The sequence below is a fragment of the Macrobrachium nipponense genome, chromosome 33 (genome assembly GCF_015104395.2).
Source record: "Macrobrachium nipponense isolate FS-2020 chromosome 33, ASM1510439v2, whole genome shotgun sequence".
NCBI lineage: Eukaryota > Metazoa > Arthropoda > Malacostraca > Decapoda > Palaemonidae > Macrobrachium > Macrobrachium nipponense.
In genome coordinates, this window is record NC_087219.1 from 19980922 (window position 1) to 19997809 (window position 16888).

The 16888-nt window shown below is 37.3% G+C and overlaps 1 protein-coding gene across 5 annotated transcripts in view; it reads left to right on the forward strand.

The window, feature by feature from the left end:
- Positions 1-1109: 1109 nt before the first annotated feature.
- Positions 1110-16888, forward strand: part of LOC135203002 (glutathione S-transferase-like) — a 46684-nt gene continuing 30905 nt past the window's right edge. Inside the window, exons 1-2 of one of the 5 annotated variants that reach the window (XM_064232554.1) lie at positions 1115-1267; positions 13848-14009. Coding sequence is in view for 3 of the 5 variants with exons in the window: in XM_064232550.1 (XP_064088620.1) it covers positions 7909-8173 (265 nt within the window). In the remaining 2 variants the exon portion in view is untranslated. Of the gene's footprint in view, positions 1268-7846; positions 8174-13828; positions 14010-16888 lie in introns of those variants that run through there. The other 4 variants (XM_064232551.1, XM_064232552.1, XM_064232553.1 and 1 more) reach the window with 4 other exon arrangements.

Here is a 16888-nt window from a genome sequence, read left to right on the forward strand (position 1 = left end):
AAAAGCTGAACACATGGTTATGCTTTATAAAACATATGTTCGTAGTCCACTTGAATATTGCAATATGATATGGTACCCACACTATCAAAAGGATATTGCACAAATAGAGAGTGTACAAAGATCCTTTACAGCTAGAATAGAAGAAGTTAAGGACCTTGACTACTGGGAAAGACTACAATCCTTAAAATTATACAGTCTAGAAAGGAGAAGAGAACGCTACATGATAATTCAGGCATGGAAACAGATAGAAGGAATAGCCGAAAACATCATGGAGCTAAAAAATATCAGAAAGAGCAAGCAGAGGTAGATTAATAGTGCCCAAAACTAAACCAGGAAAATTAAGGAAAGCACACAGGAAATTAATACATTAATCCACTACGCACCAGCATCGATAATGCAGCGTCTATTCAATGCGTTGCCAGCTCTTCTGAGGAATATAACAGGAGTGAGCGTAGATGTGTTGAAGAATAAGCTCGACATTTATCTAAACTGCATCCCAGACCATCCAAGATTGGAAGATGCAGAATATACCGGAAGATGTACTAGCAACTCTCTGGTAGACATTAGAGGTGCCTCACACTGAGGGACCTGGGGCAACCCGAACTAGATGTAAGGTCTGTAAAGTAAGGTAAGGTAAGGTCTCTCTCTCTCTCTCTCTCTCTCTCTCTGTCTCTTCTCTCTCTCTATATATATATATATATGTGTGTGTGTGTGTGTGTGTGTGTGATATATACATGTATATATATACACACACATACATGAATGAAGCATTCATCATCCACGACCTCTTGCTTCATAGAGAGAGAGCGAAACAAAGGAAGAAACACCTGTCCCCACCCTTAGCTACGACCCACAACAATCGACTGGCCATTAAATGCCTAACTCACTTCTTAAATCAACTCATTCACAATTAGTTTTCAACTGGAACAATCCCAGAGTGCCCCTCCACCCTCGCACGGGATCGAGCACGGGCCTTAGAGAGTCGGCGAGAGAGAGAGAGAGAGAAAAAAAAATGGACTTTTAAAATTATAGCAAGTAGGAGAAAACACAGCGACACCCAAATAATGAAATGTCAAACGTACCCTGGCTCGTAGTACGTGTGGTAACTATACTATAACTCGCTTCTGATTAGTCACTGTGACTACACTGAACTTCGAGTGACAGGCCTCAGTGTGTACTCAGCAGTGTCGTAGGTAGGGTGTGCAACTCTACGCTCCCAAGGTCTGATCAATCTCTTCTGGTACATTTCCGTTCACGAAGTTCCCAGGTCAGTGTCTTACTAGTAACAATGCTTCAGTTCGTTTAAATGATAATATTAGTTTTTAAAGCCAAAATTCGTGAGTTTTTTTTTTTTTTTTGTAACACAAATGCAACAAGTTACGTTAAGAACTTTTCGTTTAAGATTCCAAGGTTAATGTTTTAAGAGTATGATGAATTCGGTTACTTTAAATTGTTAAATAGGTTTTAGAAACCAAGATTTGATATTTTATTTTATTTCTTTACAAATGCAGCAAGGAACAAAAACACGTTTTGTTTACGATTGCAAAAGATGATTTTATATTATTTGTGCGCAAATTCTGTCCTTTGACAACCTGGTTTTACTTTCTTAGTATTTCAGGAGCAGAATATTACTGAGTTTCACTTTCCACTTGAAATTTCTATCTCTCAGGATGTCCTATTGGAGTCTTGGAACTGTTATGAAAATGAACATAGATCTGACAGTTTTAAGAACGAGATAGGCCTAACGGTTTTAAAAATGGTTATAGGTGTAACTGTTTTTAAGAATGCTTATGTGACTAACAGTTTTGAAGATGATTATAGGTCTAACAGTTTGAAAATGAATGTTAGTCTTACAGTTTTGAAAATCAATATCAGTCTAACAGTTTTGAAAATGACTGTTAGTCAAACAGTTTTGAATATGTATCAATCAATAATGGGTTTTGTTGACATGCCAGTAGCTGAATAATACATGCTGTTAAAACGTCATTAAAAACTGCCCCTTACAGAGACAGTATTTAAGGAATAAAACAGTTTTATGCCAGAATTTCAGCAAAAAACTGTCCTTGATATTGTAGGAGCCATACATCAGCCACATAGTTTTGCATTTCGGTCAAAACTGGTTTTCTTCTACAAGAAGAAAACAGTTTGAATTTCACTCGGATATTGAATTCATTAAAAAACATAAATAAACCTTTCTTTTCCACTCCGTGACATTTCAATCCTAACCGGTTCCCTCCAGTTTTGAGATCTAGGAGAGATGAGTTTTCTCTCTCTCTCTCTCTCTCTCTCTCTCTCTCTCTCTCTCTCTCTATTGATTGCATGACGCACCCAAGAAGAAGAGATCTTTCAGAAGATATGCACTCTCGGGAACCGTAAGCGGAATTATTTATGTCTTTACATAGACTCAGCTGGCTTCTTGCTCCGCGTTGTGACCCAGTCCACTCTCACTAGTCTCATAGGTCTGTAGAAGTTGTTATGCTTGAGGAATCTTAACGATCCAGCGGCGACTGGCATCAACTCAACTGGAGAGACCTAGCACTGCTCATTCGCCGATCAGAATCTGTGGTCAAGTTGGGCTTGTTGTCTCATTGTGACCCAAGTTACCGTTAGCAGGAGTCCTCTACGGTCTGTAGGGTGATTCGGTTACAAAGTCCGCGCTGCGATTCTGCTATTGATTGCTTCCGAAGAGAGTAATGACCTTTTGCTGTTTATTTGCTGGGCTTAGTAATAAGTTGAACTCAGTGATTCCGGTGCACTTTACGAGAAGGGGATCATTTTGAATGTATCCATTTTTTAATATTTAAAGACACCGAGACGGGCGAGACTTCTCGAAAATCAGCTAGTTACTGTGGGTGACTGAACCTTGAGTTCGTGACTTCATTCTACACAGTATCTGTGGTCTCTAGTGTATGAAGGGGAGCAAAGAGGAGAATGAGGAGGCAAACAATCAAGAAGCTCCCGAGGACACCGACCAAATTCATATCTGTAAAATCAGTAAAACGAAGAGACCATAGGATGCAGTTAACATGAGTCTAGGTTATGAGTCATTTATTATTTATTTGAGAGAACCCATGATTCTATTCTGTATTAATTAATAAAGTTGTTCCCAGCCTCGACTGAAATTAAATGAATACAAGGGCTGTATCACCTTAGTTTCTCAGTCTTCATCGAGTGCTACTTAAATTTCGATAAGATGAGTGATTGTGCTTGAAGAGGAAGATAAGATATTTCGCGTGGACCCGAACTTTTTCATCTTGCTTTTGAGATATAAAACCTTAGAGATTGTGGAGTTCCGTTTCACTGACTGAAAGTCATGATATAATTCTTGGAAGCCGCGGAGCTGCGGATTCTTAGAAGACCCTTTCATTAAACGTCAATAGTCTCTCTGTTGCTTTAATCAATGCGATAGGTACCTGGCAATTAAGATATCGTAGCAGGTAAGAGAGTATATATATATATATATATATATATATATATATATATTATATATATATATATATATATACCTACTATATTATATATATAAGTATATATATATATATATATATATATATATATATAATAAGTATATATATATATATATATATAATATATTATATTATATTATATATATATATGAGTAAGAAATTTATTCAGTGAAAAACGCCGTGCTCATGTGTTCATTGTGCTTCCATATATATATATATATATATTATATATATATATATATATTATATATATAATAATATTAATATATTATATAACAGCTGAATAACTTGATAAAGTAAAGGGTCGTGTAGACCGAAAGATTTCGGCATTTCTCGTCTTTTAATTTTCCTCCATGGCATTACCTTTATTTTATATATACAGATATATATATATATATATATATATATATATATATATATATATATATATAATATATATATAATATGTGCGTGCCTATGTATGTATATATATGCATACATATGTACGCAAGACACATACTGGCCGATAACCTCCTTGAGGCATTTATTTATAGGTAAACCGCCATTACTCCCACTTTAGACATTGCCAAACCGAATGGTGCTTCCTGAAGCAATCATGTTCTTGGCACCGCCTTTGACATGTCTTCAGTAACGCTCGGGATGTTGCGTATATGTCCCTGAAAGCGGAGGCTGTTCCTTCCTCTTCTGCTCTTGGTTTTTACCTAGATTTTATTCTTTCCATCTTACGTTTCGGCTGTGATCTTTTTTTTTTTTTTTTATCCAGTTACTGTACATGTTACCTGTTAACTATTGTGAAAGTTTGTTGATCATACACACACACTATATATATATATATATATATATATATATATATATATATATTTATTTATTTATTTATTATTATCTATATATGTGTGTGTGTATAATCAACACACTATATATATTCATCTATTTATGTGTATATATGTATGTATATATATATATATATACATATATATATACGTATACATATATATAAATAAATTTATATGTTTACGTATATAATATATATATATATATATTATATATATATATATGTGTGTGTGTGTGTGTGTGTGTGTGTGTGTGTGTGTGTGATATAAGAAGCAGCTACTCTAATGTCATTTTTCAAAACTGGTTCCTCTATCATTCAGTGACTAAAATATGAATATTCCAGCGCATTTTCCTCTTTTATTCCTCGCCCCAAAAAGAGCCGGTGACAGAAGAACTAGAGAGGTAATGGGGTGGGTGCTGAGAAGAAATAGGACAGATGAAAAATAACTGAAAGCAATTAAAAGTTCTTCCAACAACTCTCCTCGCACATTCAGATAAGTAGGCAGGAGAGTGTCCGGTTTGGTATGCAAGTCAAGTGTGCATTTTATCTTCGTATCTGTTCAATATTTCTATAGATGGAGGTATTAAAGAAGTTAGTGATGTAAGAAAATGAGTGGTCAGTTGTATTTAGAATAATAAAGTTTGCAGGTGACACACTGCTGCTTAGGGATAATGAAGAGAAGCTGCAAAACTAGTGAATGAATATGGCAATTTTTTGAAAGATGAGAAATTTAGAGAAAATGTTGCAGAGTAAGGTACCGAGGGAATTAGAAACCAAAAAGATGAAGCCATTGACGTTATCACAGATGGTTGAAGAATGATAGTTGGTTATTGATATAAACTTCTTGGAGTAAATAATCTAACAAATATAGTTAAGATCAGATAAAATGAGAATCACAGATACGGCGAGAGTGCCTCAGTGGGGTGGTCGGTATGGTGTTGGCCTGCCACCTCTGTGCCCGCAAGTTCGATTCTCGGACATTCCATTGAAAGGTGAGAGATGTGTATTATTGGTGATAGAAGTTCACTCTCGACGTGGTTCAGAAGTCACGTAAAACCGGTGGTCCCGTTGGTTCCATGCAACGGAAAAATACCATACAAACAAACAAACAAACAAGCAGATTAGGCGAAACAAGAAAAGTAGCAGTGTGTGTGCCCAAGACCTTGGTAAGAGTACCTCTTTGACTGCGGAAGCTAAGGTAGGAATGTATAACGTGATATTTGAGCTAACACTCCTTTATGGAAGTTATGTATTGATGTTGAACTGCAGTTCTTCACTTGCTGAAAAACTGAACGATTACGCCTTTAGATGCCATCCATGTATACTTGAGATAAAAAAAAAAGTCACTATTCAGTTATTTCCTTTATTTTTACCCGCGAAGTTATTTCATTTTGTTTTGACGCCACTGGAGTCGATAAATCAATCATTCTCCCCTTTACCCGCTGCATTGCCATATCTAGTCTAAACAGTGGGTCAAGGCCAACGGGCTGCATAGAAACGAAATCTGCCTCAATCCATATTTCCTCGCCTCCAACTGTCGCCAATTACGAAATGAGCCGTTGTAAAGGGCTCGTGGAAAATCAGCGACCCCGACTACTGATTAATCTGGGAAGAAGATCTGTTCATCTATCTATGCCCGCACATCGACACTGGAAGGAACATCACAACCTTTGTGGTGAATAAAAGCTAATGAGTTCAAAAAAAATTGAGGCAGTTCTCCTTGGTAAAATTTAGCAACTTCTGTTGAAAACTGGTTCACGAAATCAGCCAAGGAAACAGCACAAGAGGTTTGGAAAGGTAAAGTTTATTATCTGAACAGTACTGAGAAAACTATTATAAGCTGTTATGAAGTTCATAGACATACCGGAGTTCGGGTGACGGAAACTACCAGGAAAAGGAAATTTGGCAACTGATGCCGTTTGAATCAAGTTGTCGATTTAGGAATTACCTGGGTAATTTTTATCTTATTTTCTATTGGCTGTTACTGGTCGATAGTCAACTATAGTGGTTCGCAGCAAAGGTTGGAGATGCATGGGGCTAGCAGCCTCATCCCACAAGTTGAAAAGTATAGTTCATTACCGGTAGGCGTGTTATATATATATATATATATATATATATATATATATATATATATACATACAGTATGGATATATTATATATGTGTGTACTGCATATATACGTATAGTATATATACATGTATATTCATATTTTATGTAAATATATATATGTAATAATATATATATATATATATATATATATATATAGAAACACTACGTATATATACTGTACTGTATATATATATACGCATATAATGCATATAATTATATATATATATATATATATGTATATATAAATATGCGTGTGTGTACGGTCTACAGAGCCACACACAATCCTATTGACATAATAAATTCCTTATCATAATATACAAGACACTTAAGAGAAACCGACATTATCTATGGTGTTGTCAGACATCAAAACAAGTGACGTCATGTCCGGATTTCTGTTTGTATCATATCACCATTTCCTTCTACTCACCTCTCCTTCTAACACAAAATATATTAAGGTTTATTTTCGACGAGAGGATGGGTGCACAGTACATGTAAATACGTGTGTGGTATATATATATATATATATATTATATATATATATATATGTGTGTGTGTGTGTGTGTGTGTAATCTATATGTATATATAGACTTATACATGGGCAAATTAAATTAATAAGTTCTAGATCTTTCTCCTGTATTCAAAAGTATTCCAAGACATATAGCATAAACAAAATAATAATATCTCAAAGAAAACACGATTTAAAAAAAAAAACAACGGAATAAAAAGCTTATAACTAATGTCAAGGCTACGAGAATAGGCCTAAGTTCAGACCTCAGATAAGAAACAGGTTTCTGGAATAACCCAGGAACCAGATTAACAAAGTAAGGGCGAGAGACGTTAATAAGAATCACTTGTAACAATTTTTTTTGTTTCTCTTTTAGACCTGCGATCCTCTTGTGCAGAATAAGATCATTGACATATATAGGCCTAAGCTTATATTGACTTTATTTTCGAAACTAACTGTAGTGCCACGTTATTACTTCTTGTTACTACATTAAACTGCTATAGGCCTAATCACTTCTGTCTGGTTTTTATTTTCACTAACGTGACCAAAAAGAGCAGTATTCGTTCGGCCAATTTTCTATATATATTATATATTATATATTAATTATATATAATATATATAGATATATATAATATATATATATATATATATAACAGACGCAATGTAAAAGCAACAGGCCACATGTACTATACTCGCTGGCGCTGCAATTGTATCTGTGTATCGAAACAGGCCAAACTAACGTCATGTCTCACGAAAGTGGCTGATCCCATCATGGTGGACGGTGGACTGTCACGACATTGCGTTACAAAAGGAAAATTCTGCGGAATATAAAGAAAAAAGAAAGAACGAATCGATAGACTGACTGCGCTGAGAGAGGAATAAAGATTTTATTTTTCAAGTTTTCCTGGCGCCTGAACGATTCCACTGACTTGCGGAGCTGACTAGGCCAGAGAAGCCACGTTTGCTCCTTCATCATCCACCCAGTGCAGTGTATTGATGTGGAAGAGTTCCCTCCTGTGTATGGGAGTGTATCGAGGCCCCTCGTACAACCGCCTTAGTACTAATTTGCCTGGGAGATCGACAAATATCGGTGCTGAGGGTTGGCCTTTCTGTGTGTGTGTGTCCCCCTGCCTGGCTATTCCTTTCACTGCTGGTCCAGGGGATGGTTATACTCCTGTACTGAAGGAGAACTTTTCGTGGAGAAAAAGAGAGAGATTGCGTTATGTGATGGCTCATACAGACGAACTGAGTACTATTACAGGTAAGTGGCTTAATAAAAAAAACAGTCATCACATGTGTGTTGTAGCCTATAACGGTATCAAGCACCTTCTTGCATTGCTCACCTTTTTTTTCTCATAGGTGAACCAAAGCCTTCCTACCAGGAGTATTTACCTGAAGTCAGACCGTTATATCCGGGTTGCATTATCTCCCGGATGACGACGCACTTTGATTTTCAACTTGACACAATGACCGTTAGGTAAACCAGGACGTGGAATAGCGTGGCAGCAGCTGTTTATTCGAAAGGTGGACTTCCAACGGCAGTTTCCCGCTAGGGCTAGACGGTCGTTGTTGTAAACTGCAAATAATTAAGAGGGGCAATCAATAGGTTGCATACACGACAGCAGGCATGACCCGGTGGGATCTGGTTCAACCCGGATCTTTCTCAGTCGTGACCGACTTGGTTCCATGGATTTCCGTTTAAAACTTTCCACGGATTTTCGCGCCGATACTTCAAAAGGCTTCTTAAGGCTTTTATCAATATACCCAGGATAAATATACGCGAGTGACGGGGAATGTTTATGACCCGTAGGTAACCTTTCATTGAATATTCAAATCTACTGGTCGGTTTTACTTTAATTAAGATCAGACGTCATTTAAAACCGACCCAAGGTCTAAGTTCCAGTTCAGTCGAAAATCCCTTTTTTTTTTTTTTTTTAATCCTAGATCACCTTTCGCTAAAATATCATACAAAGGCTTTGGTAGGCATACGTCTGATATTTAACGCTCTAGAAATGCGGCCAAAATAAACATAAGAAGGTTTCAAGTTTAAATAGTCTCATTGAGATCATGGAAGACCATTTGAGCAAGTTTCTGAAAGAACTGTCTGTATTTGGAGCAGGTTGTTAGCGCTTACCAGAAGTAAATTATGATTGGAGGTGATATGTATAATTATTATTATAAGAAAATTCATCTTCAAGCAGCAATATTAAGATGCCCTGTACATGTGACGTATAATATGTATTCTTAAGTCCACGGTAGAAAAGGTAAGCGAAACAGGGACTCGGAACAAGTTCTTTCGTAGTATACTCTACATTTTCGCGTTCACACTGAATGTAGAATTTATACCGCTACGGAAGTACTTGTTCTAAGTCCCTTTTTCACTTACCTTTCTATCATGGATTTAAGGATATTGTCAAGTACGTGTTCCTTTGTGCTGTATTGGATATATGTGTGTGTAAACATTACATATATGTATACACACACACACACACACATACACACACACACACACACATATATATATATATATATATATATATATATATATATATATATATATATATATATATATCTTGAATTATAGCCACAGCGTATCAAAACCAATCCTTATCCCACCCACCCTTACTTAGGCGTATTGCACCACTGATCTCTTTCTTGCACGTAATATCATATATTCTGGACACTGCTTAGAGACATGACCAAATCATTCAATAACAATCGGATCAGTTCTTCCTCCTGACGTAACCTTTTCATCATTTGTACCCCTCTCGAGGTTTCTCGCCTTTTTAGTTATTTTTTGGCTCATTTGTTACTCTCGACAGTTTAAAACTTTGTTTCCACTGGCATTCAATATACTTCGCTTCCATAAGGGAGAGATGGCTCATCAACCTTTCAGACATTCCTACCTTTGGTTTCCATAGACTAAAAGGCGCTTCCCAGTCATCCGCACACACGCTCTGCTATATACCTTCTTTGTTACACCTGTTTTGTGAGTCAACTCTTCCCTTACACAGTAACACTGTCATTCATTTTATTGACTTCCAAATACATATGCAGATGAACCAGTTCCATTCTTCCAGTGTCTGTGGTATCACTCATTGCTCCATCTTCTTGGTTCCGTCTGGCTCATGTTTATCCTTGACTTTCTCATTTCGCAGTCACTTGCAGACTCTTAACTATACTCTGTTTTTTTTTTCCATTTGTCCATCCGCCTGTGGTGTTTTCGCATGGTAACACTGCGTCCCGGGCTTTAAATAGTTACGCTATGTGTAAGTTTTAGGTAAATAAAAGGATATCTGGGTGTACATTTGCAACTGAAAAGTGTTTTAATAATTAACAGTATGCGAATTACACCGTTAATATTCGAAATAAGGTTATTATTATTGTTGAATGTAAGCTGAATGTAACTATCTAAAGCCCGGGACGCAGTGTTACCATACGCAAACACCACACGCTGGTGGACAGATGGAAAAAAACAGACTATAGTTTCTGCAGTTTCATTTCACGTTTCCCGGGCAGTATATTTCTGCAATAATCTGCTGGCAATAGCACCCACATCCACTGACCTTTTTCACTGACCTTTCTCCCATCACTCATCCATAAAGATAATAAAACAAGTATCAAGGCAACGCGAGCTTGTCTTAGACCCACTTCTATGCAAAACCAGTCGCTTTCCCGCCCACATAGTCTTTATCGTAAAATACTTTTATTGTGTTTGTGCAGCTGTGAGTCCTCAAATTCGCCTTTTTACTGAATCTGTCATTGGGTCTCTTTTTAAGTCCATGCATACCATGCAGATTTTATCTTTACTTTCCAACTTCTCACGCAAATGTCTCAGAATACAAAAACGCGCAGATTTAGCGAATGTGCAAATCATTAAAGAGACAGACAGAAAAGAGAGAGATTCTGGAGATGCATAGAAGAGACGAGATGGAGAGAGAGAGACTGTAAACACCATTAGTGAACTTCTCGGGAGACGCACAGCAAAACAAGCAGATAAAACTGATAAGAAGAGATGCCACGGCATAAATATAGTATTTCCTTTGAGATGCATTATGGCACAATGATGTATTTCTTCTTATTTAACGTTACGAAATTATATTTATTCTGTGAATAGTCATGTTGATTTTATGTTTCATGTGCGTAACCATTATGACAATAGTTTATTCTTGCTATGACTCTTTGGCAATATTCTTATAATACTGATCTCTAAAAAGGCAAATCCATGTTTTATATAAAATCGTGATTTCGGTGTTTCCGTAATATATGACACAAATTAATAAATATATGTTTTTTCATACTGATGCGAATGTAAGCGTTACTTGAGGCTCCCTGCAGGGTCCCTTCGCCCCCTAACTGCAACCCCTTTGTTCTCTTTACTGTGCCTCCCTTCATATTCTCCTCCATCTTACTTTCCACCCCCTGCTAACAATAGTTTCAAAGCGCAACTGCTTTGAGGTTTTCGTCCTATTATAACTTTATAGCCTTTTTGCCTTCAATGACGTCAACATAGGTCCCAGAGGTTGGCCATTGGCCTAAATTGTATTTTCTACTCCATCATACAAACCCAGGCGCTTTTGGAAATGGCAGGTGTATTTCAGTATGGAGACACGAAGCGCCTCAGTGGCGTGATCGGTATGGCCTTGGCCTGCCACCTCGCTGGCAGCGAATTCGATTCTCGGGCATTCCATCGAGGTGTGAGAGATGTGTATTTCTGGTGATAGAAGTTCACTCTCGACGTGGTTCGGAAGTCACGTAAAGCCGTCGGTCCCGTTGCTGAATAACCACTGGTCAATGCAACGTCAAAACACCATACAAACAAACAAAACAAAACAAGTATGGAGACACGAACGGACGAACCCGTCTCGTACCTGTATTGATCTCGGTCTCCTGAACTTAGCACACACCTGGCTTCCTCGGACTCTCTCACCTCAGGTGAGCACGAATCCCTCATTAACGATAATTGCACGAAATCCTCACTGGCAATTGCGAGAAAGGTCAATACCTGGTTGCAATTCATATATGACGTCTCGGGTTCGATCCCGAGCGAGACGGAAGGTTTAATTAAGACTAATTACAATGGAATCTCTTTGTGATCCTTCTTGATGCGGGGCAGTGAATTGTGTATACCTGGTAGTTGGTCGACTGTGGTGTAGCTCGTTGCTAGGGCTACTGTGAGTGTAAGGCTTGCATCCGCACCCCAAAAATGGGTTACTGAGATTTTGTAAGGGCACACGTTCTGGAGCCATCTCCTAAAATGGAATGTAAAATCATATATATTATATATGTGTGTATGTATGTATATGTACATAACACACATTTGATTACATATATGTGTGTGTGTCCGCGCGCGCTTGAACGCACGTTTGTAAGTATTGGGTATCTATCTACTCTTGTATGAATTTATGTTCACGCAGACTCTCCTGATTATATGCAAGGCTTTCTGGGTGCAGTATACAGGACACTTTTTTTAGAACCGACATTTATCTATGTTGTTGCCAGAACCTCAAAACAAGTGACATCATGCCCCAAAGGTCGTTGGCATGACCTCACTTATTCTCCTTTGTTTTCTTTTGCGACACTATATCATTTCCTTTAACAGCGGGTGGCCCCCAAGAGTAAACAACGCAAAGGTCACCGCCCCTTTCGTACTTTGCCAGCTGAGTCGTGGATGAGATCACTTTGTATTAACCTCCACAACCTGAGATACTTGAATCATTGATTTATGGTCACTAAAACTGGCGTCACGACATGAAGGTAATTGCAACCGTAATGAAATTCAATAAGAAACTAGAAAGAAACATTTAAAAGGCGTTTCACATAACAAATACCTACCTCATACATGTACATAGAGGGCTCATCAGCAGCGCATTGAAACTTCTACATATACTGCACCAAATGAGCCATAACGGCTGTGCCTTCTCTCTCTCTCTCTCTCTCTCTCTCTCTCTCTCTCTCTCTCTCTTTCTTTCTATCACTGCATATATATATATATATATATATATATATATATATATATATATATATATATATATATATATATATTCGAGCTACAAATGTCCTTTATTATCTAATTCGCTCTACCTCGGAATTGGTATATTTTCATTTATGTAAACCGAAGGGGAATTTTTTCATTGATTATCAATTACGAGGTAGAGCGAATCAGATACTAAAGGACATTTGTAGCTCGAATAATCTATATGAATCACGGTGATGTGATAATTATTCATATATACATATATATATATATACATATAAAATAACAATGATAATACAAAAATCTCTTACTTCTAGACGTCATATTAACCCCACTGAATGCGAGAGAAAATTGCTCGTTACGACACAGTATATATATTAAGTGTCGATTCTACGAATCCCGACAACGTCGGGTATCTTAACGATGCACGAACGAGCAAAACTTGAGCCTTCATTGGAGGCTCATTACGAATGCGTCCGGCTTTCTAGAGCAAGCGATTGAAGCTAAGAAAATAAAAGCAAGGCTGGAAATAGCAGGATTAGAAAAGATATGAATGGCGACACACACACATGTTACCAAGTAACTCTGAACATGCTGCTTGATCTTTAACATTTCTCTAGAACTGGGGGTGTGGAGTTACGCTGGTATTCACGTGAGAGATGGGTGCTAAAGCTTTCTCTCTCTCTCTCTCTCTCTCTCTCTCTCTCTCTCTCTCGTGAGAACTACGTGGGTTAAATAAATCATTGGTAGTGAGGAATCATGATATGATCTTATAGGCTTAGTATGGTAACATACTTTTCGTAGGCGACCTCTTGCAAATACGAGTTGTATACAAAGTTAGAATTAATCTTACGACTATAAATTCATTGTATGAACTACATTTAACTAAGATACAACTAAAACCAAATGAGACAAAAAATATCCTTTGTATAATTTCAGCCTGTTTCTTTATTCGTAGCCACGACCTCTGAAACACTTGTAAGTTGCCAGACGCCGCTGGACAATGGAAAAAGGAGAGAAAGGTATAGAATGCATTTACCTGCCTGAAAGAAAGATACGTCACTAAGGCTCGTGATGACGTCCTCTTTTCTTCCGCATTGACGTCATTCTTTGGCTCCAGGTGCATTGCTGCATTAACTTCTGCCCCTTATTTTTATTCTAGTCCTCTTTGGTGTCTGCCTGCCTTTAGCTGTCCAACTTTTGGACATTATTTGCCTCCCAGTGAATAACAAATCCTTCGATCCAGTCGTACGCTTGTCTGGAGATGGATATATATTAACATCTTGATGACAGGAACTGTAATCTTCGTGAATTTTCCACTTATGCTGTATCTCCATGTAACTGAACGACTGATCTATCTACCTAATAGCATGTTGTTACAGAGATCATGAACGCTGAGCATGTAGGCATGCGAATTAGAATGCTGTAAAAACTGTAACTTACAGGCTGGGATGAGCTTGTAACGCTTCAGGTACAGTAGCCTGATAAGGACATGAATGAAAGGATCCCACTTCTTTTGTTTCATTTGTGTGATTGAAGATATTCATAAACTAAACGATTGGTGATAGAGAAGACAAACTGTAGAGACTATAGTAGATTCACATCAACCGTGCATCTGATGTCTAGGCCAGTCCCTTACGACACTCCTGATTGGCTGTTGATAAGCCAGTCATGGGGCTGGAAACGCTCAGTCTCTCGAGAGAGTTCACATAGGTAGGATGCATGTTCCGCCTCTCCTGAGACTACTTTTGAAAGACGTATCCCTCAGGAGAGGTGGAGCATACATCCTGCCTATGTGAACTCTCTCGGGAGACTGAGAGTTTCCAGCCCTGTAATTGGCTTATCAAAAGCCATTCAGGAGCGTCGTAAGGGAAATGGCCTAGACATCAAATGCACGGCTGATGTGAATCTACTATAGTATTGTAAGCAGAGGGTTTGGACAAGCTGCTAACGAGCATTATATGTGGTTATATGAAGCTGTTCTTGTTGTGGAAGTCTTCTACATAGGTGATTCATCCATGATTCAGCAATTAGCGTATGAATGTGGTAGTGATCTGTTTTGACCTTCCGCAGGAGCCATCCAGTGTAGAAGGAAATGTGTGTATTTATACGTGTGTGTATGTAATTGTGCCTTGTATCTAGTAGAGCAAGAGTTTCACCTGACTTAACTCTTTGTAGAAACAGTGCATGAAGTGGGATTACGCTGCTTTGAAAGCTAACATTTACCGACCTTTTAAACCTTTAGAATTCACGAAGGTGAAGTCACCTCCTTTGTCTTTGGATTACTCAACAGCCTATTAAAAAAAGAAAAGTGTCTTGCAACTTTTCGTAAGTCAAGTGACGTTGTATTTTTGTCGTTGTACGAAATAACTGCCGTCATTTGTAGTTTGCTATGATTCTGCTTCTTCTTATAGAAATAGTATTTCGAATATTTATGATTTATTCTGCGTAATTTACGCTTCTTCCGGTAGACATGTATTCCTAGCTCTGGCCTGAGACGCCTCTAAATTATATATATTGATTGTGAGTTATCTGGCGTTACATTTATATATATATATGTGTGTGTGTGTACATAATGTATGTATGTATAGATATATATACAGCGCATATATATGTTTATCTATAAAGGAAGAGGTGTCCAATCAGACGACATTCATGTACACGTGTTTTATTAAGAAACGTTTCATGTTGTCACCAACACATCATCAGTCTGCATTTGAAATTCACAATTATAATAAACTTTAAGATTACAATAAAAATTAAAATATACCCAGAACGTTAAATTAGAGAATGAGAAAACTACCTATCCATGAAGAAAGAAAGAGCTGAGTGACTAAAAACGGTAAGGTCTGCACACAACGTAAACCTCACGCCAGAGAGAGAGAGGAGATGACGTGGTGTTGGAGTTTAAACAAGGTGATAGATGCTTAATAAACAATGACTCAAGGGTAGTCGGAGAGGTAGTTTGCTTTGTGGTGCCAATAATAGAGAAATGTTTCTTGTCGATAGTAATTTTACAACTCTTTGCATGTGTTCTTGTATTAGAGAACTCGGGATTAGAGATTCTGGACCCAGTTCTGTAACTTAATCCCAAATGGCTATAATACCGGACTTGTAACAGCCTACGTGAAGAAACAACATAAATACCAAGGCATCTTGAGCATTCAAATTTATATATAATATTGGACTTCACGAAATCCTGTCATTTGTCCTTGTAATTAAAAAACCCTCTAATTTGTGTGGATTCATGGGAATGAGATTAAGTTTTAAAAAACCAAATTCCTTTTCAATAATATTTTTGACTTTCAAACGTAAACTATCTGAATGAATAAATGGGATCGGTCCATACGTGGTTAACCTAGGTACATTAAAATTAAGGGTGGGTGCTGACAGATACTTCGCTAGCAATTTACTAATAATGTTAAAAACCAGCTTTTTGGGAAACGATTTCTTTACAAAATATTCTAAAAGAAGATCGACTTCAAGATGGAAGGAGAGCCAATCAGATGTGTACCGAAGAGCCCTAAAAACCAAAGTAGATATAGCATTAATCTTAAAATTACGGAAACACGAGCTTAAAAAGTTGTTCCCGAGCCCAGTGAAGGTATTCTTCCTAAAAACAATTGTGTTGAAATGGTGGTCATCTCTAGTTATTTTTATATCCAAGGGCTTCATTTACATAATCTAAAAAAAGCTGCCGTTGCCACGAAAATTTAAATAAGGCAAAATTATCGTCAACATATCTTCTAAAAAAAAGTGGCTTAAAATTCCCAGGACAATTAATAAGAAAATTCTCCTCCAAATGTTTGCGTTTGAAAGTCAAAAGTATTATTGAAAAGGAATTTGGTTTTTTAAAACTTAATCTCATTCCCATGAATCCACAAAAAATTGGAGGGTTTTTTAATTACAAGGACAAATGACAGGATTTCGTGAAGTCCAATATTATATATAAATTTGAATGCTCAAGATGTCTTGGTATTTATGTTGGTTCTTCACGTA